Source organism: Neophocaena asiaeorientalis, unplaced genomic scaffold (genome assembly GCF_003031525.2).
Source record: "Neophocaena asiaeorientalis asiaeorientalis breed wild unplaced genomic scaffold, Neophocaena_asiaeorientalis_V1.1 scaffold229, whole genome shotgun sequence".
Classification (NCBI taxonomy): Eukaryota; Metazoa; Chordata; class Mammalia; order Artiodactyla; family Phocoenidae; genus Neophocaena; species Neophocaena asiaeorientalis.
Genome location: NW_020174096.1, coordinates 3,443,060 through 3,451,388, shown reverse-complemented (window position 1 = coordinate 3,451,388; position 8,329 = coordinate 3,443,060). Strand labels below are relative to the sequence as shown.

The 8,329-nt window shown below is 49.0% G+C and overlaps 1 protein-coding gene across 1 annotated transcript in view; it reads right to left on the bottom strand.

The window, feature by feature from the left end:
* Positions 1–3,832: 3,832 nt before the first annotated feature.
* The window catches only part of EGFLAM (EGF like, fibronectin type III and laminin G domains), a 166,180-nt gene continuing 161,683 nt past the window's right edge, over positions 3,833–8,329 (bottom strand). The window contains exons 21-23 of the mRNA XM_024754636.1: positions 6,758–6,841; positions 5,136–5,239; positions 3,833–4,325 (exon numbers count right to left, since the gene is read on the bottom strand). Coding sequence (XP_024610404.1) covers positions 4,171–4,325; positions 5,136–5,239; positions 6,758–6,841 — 343 coding nt within the window. The 3' untranslated portion in view covers positions 3,833–4,170. The remainder of the gene's footprint in view (positions 4,326–5,135; positions 5,240–6,757; positions 6,842–8,329) is intronic.

Below are 8,329 nucleotides of genomic sequence, written 5' to 3'. Positions count from 1 at the left end.
GGGGAGAGCAGCCTTGGCGGCAGGGGGCCGGCTGTCAGAGCTCTGCGAGGGGCTGCGAGCCCCTCCTACCCGCTCTTCTCTTTCCTTTGGGAGCTCTCTGTGCTAAAAACAAGCTTGCTGAGAATCCTATTTTTCTGGGTGAAAGGTGAAAAATGCAGCACTTCCTCCAAGTGGAAAGCACTGGGCCCGCCAGCTCCGGGCACATTTCCGAGATCCCTCCGCCCACTCGGGGAGGAGACGGCTCCTTGCAAGGGGGAGAGGAGAAGAGGTGGGCGGTGGAGGGAGGGAGGGAGGCGAGGGGACCGGAAGGGAAGCACCGGTTCCTCTGAAGCCCGGGCTGTGGGCATGTGGAAAGCAGAGGGCCTGTTTGTGTTGGAGGGGCCTGGGGGCTGGACAGGCCCGGGCCCAGAAATGGAAGGCAAAGAAGAGGGCGGGAGACCAGCAGCCGCTCAGAGGTGCCTGAGTGGCAGGGTCACCAAGCTGCCGCGCCTCGGGCCCTGGGGCAGCACGGGGACAAAGATGACCCCGCAGACCTTTCTGAGAAAGAGCCCCCAGGCGAGCTTAGAGGGAGCACATGCCGGTGCGCAAGTCAGTTTTTGTAGGAAACGCAAGAACAGTCCCCCCCCTTTTTTTTTAACATCTTTACTGGAGTATAATTGCTTTACAATGGTGTGTTAGTTTCTGCTGTATAACGAAGTGAATCAGCTATACATATACACATATCCCCATATCCCCTCCCTCTTGCGTCTCCCTCCCACCCCTCTAGGTGGTCACAAAGCACCGAGCTGATCTCCCTGTGCTATGCGCTGCTTCCCACTAGCTAGCTATTTCACGTTTGGTAGTGTATATATGTCCATGCCACTCTCTCACTTTGTCACAGCTTACCCTTCCCTTTCTTGACAGCACCCCAGCCGTCCTTGCTTAGAACACATGGGAAGTTCTGGAGAATTTTCTCAGATGCTGATTGTGGGACAAAAGCTTTTCAGTAACCCAGGCTTCATAATATCCTTCCTGGGCGGGACAGGGATGGCGTTAACCTTCGAGCTCCCTGGCTTCTCCTCAAAGCTCTTCCTTCAGCCAAGCGCGCAGCCAGCCTTCCCCGACATGCCCCTGCACAGAGCCGCTGCCCAAAAGCCGTGGCGCAGATCCCATCCCCTGCCAGGCCCTCCTCCTCAGCATGACAACACGGCTGCCAGGTACCAGGCGGCAGGTGGACGAAGGGGGCACAGGAGGGGCACAGCAGGCGGGGCTGGAAGAGGCAGGCGCTGCTCCCCTCGCTGGGCCCGTGACCACCACCTCCCAGGCCTCTGCCCAGCCCCAGGGACCACGGATGAACTCCTGCCAGGGGTCACCTCATCCCTGTTGCACCATTTCCCCAACAGCACAGGACTTGCGGTGGGGGATTGGTTGCACTAACGGCCCTGATTTTCCACCCTCCCTGAATCCATGCCCGGTGCTGCATGACTCTGTAGTTGCTCTCGCAATGGAGACAGTCTATTTCTTCATCTCTTGGGTGTACGGACTTTGACTAGCACAATGTGGCAAAGGCGACATGAGGCAGTTCCAATCCCCGGCTGTAAAACGCCTCAGACCTCAGTTCCGGTGCTCTCACCCTCCTCCATCACCGTGTGAAGGGCACGTCAGCCTAGCTCACGGGTCCAGCAGGAGGGTGGAGCAGACCCAAGTCACCTCCCCATCCCAGCCAAGGCGACGATAAGCGAGCCACCCTACACGTGTGAACGAGACCCACTGAGACCAGAAGGACCGCCTAGTCAAGCCCAGCCAGGATCAGCAGAAATGCCAAGCTGACCCCTGGAGGCATGGAAGCAGTCGGCACACCTTGCGGTATGCCACTGAGGGTCTGTGGTTGTTTGTCGTGCAGCATTATTGTGGCGACAGATAGCAGATACACTTAGGAAACCGGGGGACCCACAAAACCAGGCTGAGTTCTCCTCGGCTGTCCTGCCCATCTGAACCCGGGTCTAATCCCTCAGCTTCAGGACAAAGTTTATATTCCCCCAACCACCTCTGCTGTAAACTCATCCCATGTTTCCCAAATTTTGCCCACTGAGAGGGTGAAAGAGCTTGGGATATACTGTCTCTTACCCTGTTCTCCCACGCTGAGCCCTCCCACGTGATCAGCTCCTCTTGGGTCCCCCTATTCTGCTGCCTTCTCACCCGCAGCCTCTCTACGGCTCTGATTTCATCACGTGTCACCCCTCTTTTTCTAGCCCACCTAGGGAAAGGCAATTCATCCTGTCCATCACTCCCGGGCCCCCAGCCCCGGGCTACCGTGCTTTTTCTCAGGATCACACTTGCAGGGCACAACAGCCCATCCGCAGCACAACTCTTCTGGCTTCAGCTCAACTGGACATTTTTCCAAAATCACCGTGACTTTTTTATCGATTCAAAATGTGAATCAATTGGAGTTGTGAAAGCAACTCCATTGTATCTTGGGAAGCACTGACCCCGGATGTCTCCAAGGAAACGGTGTTGAGGTGAGGGTGACGGGGAGGTCACCTGGGGGTGACACCCACTCTCTACCACGTGGCTTTCTCCACTCCGCACTCACAGGTGATGTACGCAGGAGAGGAGAGATCGCTGTTGTTGTGAGAGCATTATTGCTCTGAGAGGAAGGATCCTGGTCATCGAAGGTTCCCAAAGACAGGAGGCGGAAGGGTGACGCTCAAGGTGAACGTCTCTAGTTTATTCATTTTTTTAGAACCCTTAATGTGCCTAAAACTGTGCCTGGCACAAAGCTCGAAGCCTTCACCGACCGCCTGCTACGCACGCAAGAGCAGAGTCACGATGGGACTAATTATGGGCGCTTGTGTGAGGTGGATCACATTTCCCACCTCTTTGGTGGTAGCATTCATCTCACCTGCCCTTAGCAAGTCCTGCCATGGGGATCTGCCAGTGAGCCAGCTGTTTCCGGGGTCACCACGTGGCACTGTGATGGCCCAGAAGGAAGCAGCCCCGCTTCTCTGGTTCTTGCCCAGATGCTCAGACCAGGCTGAGGGCACCCCCAGCCCAGCCTGAGAAGCACTGACTGTATTCGTGTCCATTTCTAGACACCGCCTCGGGAGGGATCCATAACCCCTCCACAGGTGAACGAATGACTAAATGAATGTGCTGTAGCCTTGTTCATCTTCTTTATTCAAGTTCGTTACAGACACCCCCCCACTTCAAACCAGAATGACAGTGACCCACCTCAGTAATACATGTGCCTTTCCATCTGCTTCTTCTGGAAGCTTCACAGTCACCCCCTTGAGGCATCAGTTACCGAGAGAGAACAGTCAGCTCCCCGAAGTGCCCACCCCAAGTTACCTACCCCGCTCTGCTAATGCCACAAAGGGCCCAGACAAGTCTCCTTTGGGAGAAAATTCTTAGGAAGTGTGCAAAGAATTCAGGGTTGTCCACCCAAACTTGCAGAAGTATACTGTGTGGACAATTAGTAGCTATAAAAAATATACACATACAAAAGGACAGCTACAAAGTCATGGTGCCCATTTTCTTAGATTTGCATTATAAAAAGTAAGGATTTCTCATTAAAGGTAAACTTCCAGGGGGCAGCTTTATAATTATGATTCTATCTCTAGTCTCCCTTAATCCTTATTTTCATAGTCAGAGCATATTGAACCAGCCAGTGAGGAGGGGAAGGGGTTAATCCTAGTAATTTGTGGGCCAAAGTAGAGAAATTTGAGGTTCAAGGTCTTACGGTCATTCTGCTATCAGTAAGAGTGTCAAGAGTCAGGGGAGGAGAGAAGTATTTTAATACTGCCCTTTGGGTCTCTCTCTCTCTTTTTTCCTTTCTTTTTTTTTTTTTTTTCTTACAAACTATGAATCACAGCACAGTCATTGAGCTACAGCAGACAGCCTCGGAAATTCGCTGTGATGTGTGATCTCTGGCGGCCACTACACATTCAATGGACGAAGTCCGATGCTTCCTACACAGAGCATTCCGTTGGGTTTGGCCCACAGAATGTCAGCAGGAAAGGCCACCCAGGGACTCCTGTCTTGGTCCTAGTTTCCCATCAGGGTGTACTTGCTCCTTGATGAAAGGAAACACACCTGGTCCCCGTGCCTCTGTGTGTGGTGTCAGGCAAGGTCTTGGAGCCCCCGGGTTTCTCAGGATAGAAGGTTCTGTCCCTTGGGCAGAGCCAACTGGTGTTACTGGGCTCCACAAGTGTTGATGTTTTTCCCATCCACGGCGTCTTCCACGAGGGAAATGTGGTAATCGGTGGACAGGGTGAAATGAGAAATGCAGCCCACGAGGCCCCGCGTGTACAGCCTGTTAGCGTGCAGAGCAGTTTCTTCCATTCCACCTGCCAGGAGGCCAAAGGAAGATGACGTGAGTCAAAGGGAAGGATGTCTCTTCAGTACGCCTGAGTGTCTGCTGACCAAGGCGTCCCTCAGCCGACAGGATAGGTGAGGCTGCGGTACCTAGAACTCGGGACATCGCAGCTGTCTAATTTATAATTATCCTTGAAGGAACAAGCTGACTTGGATCAATTTGATACACAATCAGAGCCTAGAAGTATCCACCTCATAAGTGATTTCTGACCTACTTGACCACTTAAAAACCAAACAGTACCTGGTAAATTTTGAAATGTTGTATAATGTCAACAAAATGTAGTATGTGTGGTAAGAGGTGATGTTATCTTAAACCAAGAGAAATACACTGATGTTGAATGCTTTTGATTGTTCACTTGTAGGAAATATACAGATAGAGGTATCTTTTCATGTTGATGTGTCAGCGTTAGTGGGTTCTTAGCTATGTACAAAAATACCACTCATTCTAACTCTGAGGGGGCCGGGAAGGCAGATCCTCCTGCCTCAGGGAGAATTCAAGGAGCTATACTTAGCAGGCTCCTGTTCTATAACAAGAAAAGCAGGGTTTTCCTGGTGGATCGGTCCACAGCACAAAATCATCTAAGTGCTTCCTGACCCCTCAGCCATGAGTCAGAAGTTCAGAAAATGGAAGAATGGAATATCTGGAGAGCTTCCTGATTTCCAAGTATCTGACCGACCCAGTGAGGTACACAGCTTTGGGAAGCCCCAGCATGACAAACGGAAGGCTAAGAAGAAAACGCACTGGCCTAATTTAGGTTTCGTCAAAGGTCAAGGTCACTTACCCACATACAGAGCTCCATTGATGTTGAGCTGCTTCATCATGCCAGGTGACTTGCCTGTTCTGGCCCCATAGTCATCCACAGTTATCTTTCCTGATTGGCCATCCCTGTAAAAACCGCCACCATTTTTGGAGCTTCATTCAATAATTCAATCATGCATTCATTTTAATACAAATGTATTACTGAAGTCCTTACTAAGCACCAGGCACTATACTAAATTACGGAGCTGCCAAAATGAAACAAACAAGAACAAACAAACAAAAAACCACCGACATTCTTAAGACAAACAAAAAATCAAATTGCCGGCGATCACACAGTGTCACCACTCTATGGTAGAAGAATGGCCGCCGGGAGCTGTGGAATTCTACGGGAAGGGAACAGAAGCCCAGGGAAAGCTTCTGAAGAAAGACTCTGAGGTGCGTTTTGAAGGCTGGGTGGGTCAGGTGAAGGAGAAGGCTAATGCAGACAGGAAGTGACAACGGCAATGAGAGAAAAGACATGGGGGTTGGTACAGACTGAGCACAGAGAATTCTAGAGGTGGGAACAGAGTAGTAAAAGATGAAGCCAGAAGCAGATGGTGAAGGGCATAAGGAGCTTAGTTAGAATTTATCCTGAAGGTGGGAGGGAACCAGAGAACTTTAACAGGAGGAGTGGTGGTGACATGGTGACACATGGTGAGTGTGGATGTGATTCCAAACACAATGGGAAGCCAATGCAGTAGTCTTTGTTTGTAGAAGATTACTCTCAGGGAGGACGAAGAATGGCTTTGAGGTTTCTAAAGGACCCAGAGAGTCACCCAAAAGTGAGGACAGTGGAATGGAGGTGCTCATCTGTGGCAAGGGCTTTGCAGTTTTTTAAGGTGGTTTCCAAAAACCAGCCACACTTCTTCTCCTTCTCCCTCTTTTCTTCCTCTTTTTTTAACGAGTTCTTTATTGGTCTTTTTATGTTTCTTTTTTATAGCAGTCACTTCTTGTTTCTTGGGTTAATAGCCTCTCCTACCTCACCGATGATATTCATGTTTTCATCATTTTTTTCATTCATAGTCTCTGTTTCCTCCAAGTTGCTTCATTATATCTATTTGTTCTGATATCCATCTTTCATACTGGAAACTTTTTTCAAATGCCTAGTGATCCCCAACTGCCACACAGATAAGTGTTGAGCACCAGGAAGCAGACTGGAAGCCCTGTGTGCTGGATGGCTTTTGTTGACTGTGCTGTGACCCGGCTCAGTCATTTCCTTGGGGGAATACCTGGATTTCCTATTCTTCTTACTGTGGGGTATAGACCTGGCTTCCAGCATTCTGGAATCTCCTCAAAGTCCACCTGCCCTGAAATCTTATCTCACTAGAGATATCTAGATCTCCGTGGAAGGTGAGGGCTTCTTCAAGTTTAGCCATCGAAGTTCTTTCTCTAGAAGATCTCTGCTGAGTGAAGATTTGGGAGTTCAGCCTCTCTGGCCTGCTAGTGTTAGTAAAGGGCACAGGTGGGAGTTGGTACCGAGATGACCTAATGACCCGGATCAAGGATACTTGGATGCCAGGCCAGGATGGGGAACAGGAAATGGGACTAAAGGGAATTGGAGAGTACATCCCGTCAGCTCTGTCTCACACTGTGGCAGGTACTCACCGAACAGCCTTGACTCGGTGCCACCGACCGTCACTGAATGAACCGTTCACCATGATGGATGCTACACCACTGCCCAGGTTATAGCTAAAGGCGTCGGAGAAGAACAAGACAGAGAACAGAATAAAACACTGATGTACGCACCGATGGTCGTTCACGAATGATTCTCACTGCGAAAGTTCTTTGGAGCTCAGGATGTAGTTTCTTTAACACAAAACAAAACAATGTTATAAAGACACTAGGTCCCCAGATTAGGCCATGAGTGACCAAAGCTGGTTTTTTATTTTTAACTGTGGTAAAGTTTACAGTCTTAACCATTTTTAAGTGTACAGTCCAGTGTTAAGTATATTCACATTGCTATGCAACCAATTCCAGAACTTTTTCATCTTGTAAAACTGAAACCCTCTACCCATTAAACAACTTGCCATTTCGCCCTCCCCCAGCCCTCGGCAACAACCATTCTTTCTGTTTCTATGAGTTTGACTGCCCTAGGTACCTTGTATAAGCAGGGTCATACAGTGTTTGTCTCTTTGTAACTGGCTTTTTTTACTTAATATAATGTCCTCAAGGTTGATTTATTTTAGGCTCTATGTACAGTATTAGAGTATAAGGAACAAAAGGGCTTTATCGTTTGTAATGTGTTGTATCAATACTAGGTTGAATAGTATCCCCCCAAAATTAATGTCCACCCAGAATCTCAAAATGTGACCTTATTTGGAAACAAGGTCTTTGCATATGTAATTAGTTAAGAGGGGTTATACGGGGGTTATATGGGGTTAGGGAGGCCCTAAATCCAATATGACCGGTGTCCTTATAAAAAGTGGAGATTTTGACACAGAGACAGAGACATACGGAGAAGAATGCCACATGAAGATGGGACTGGAACGTTGCATCTCTAAGCCAAGGAGCACCAAGGATTGCCAGCAACCATCAGAACCCAGGGGAGAGTCATAGAACAGACTCCCTCAGAGCTCCCAGGAAGAAGACACCCTGCCAACAGCTCCAGGTTGAAATTCTAGCCTCCAGAACTGGGCGAGAATACATTTCTATTGCTTTAAGTCACCCAATTTGTGGTGAGTTATTATGGCAGGCCTCAGAAACGAATACATGTGTTTTTACTTTTCAAAAGACAAAACAGAGCGAAACACTGCAGAGCAAGCTGAGCCCCAAAGAATTTACGGGAAGTTGCCTAAAATCTCAGAGCTAACATATAGGACTTGAACTTGGTGTCTTCCCTGCCCCCGACCCTGCCACATTTTACTCGGTAGCTTTCTATTTCCTATTTCAGTTGCCAGATACCGTGATATGCTAAGGGGATCAGAAGACATGCATATGTTGTTTACCAGAGAGAAATAACCCTCTTATTTCAGTGTTCATTCAATTATTCTAATTTAATTCAATACAACAAATATTTGGTGAGTGGCGATTCTAGGCCGGGCACTGGGCCAGCTGCCTAGACCTCCCCTTGATAAAATAATAAAGCCTATGTAATCATGCTTTTGAAGGAAAATGTATTCCACCTAGACGACCCTCTCCTCATCTTAAAAGGGGACATGTCTCTCCTTTAGCTCGTTG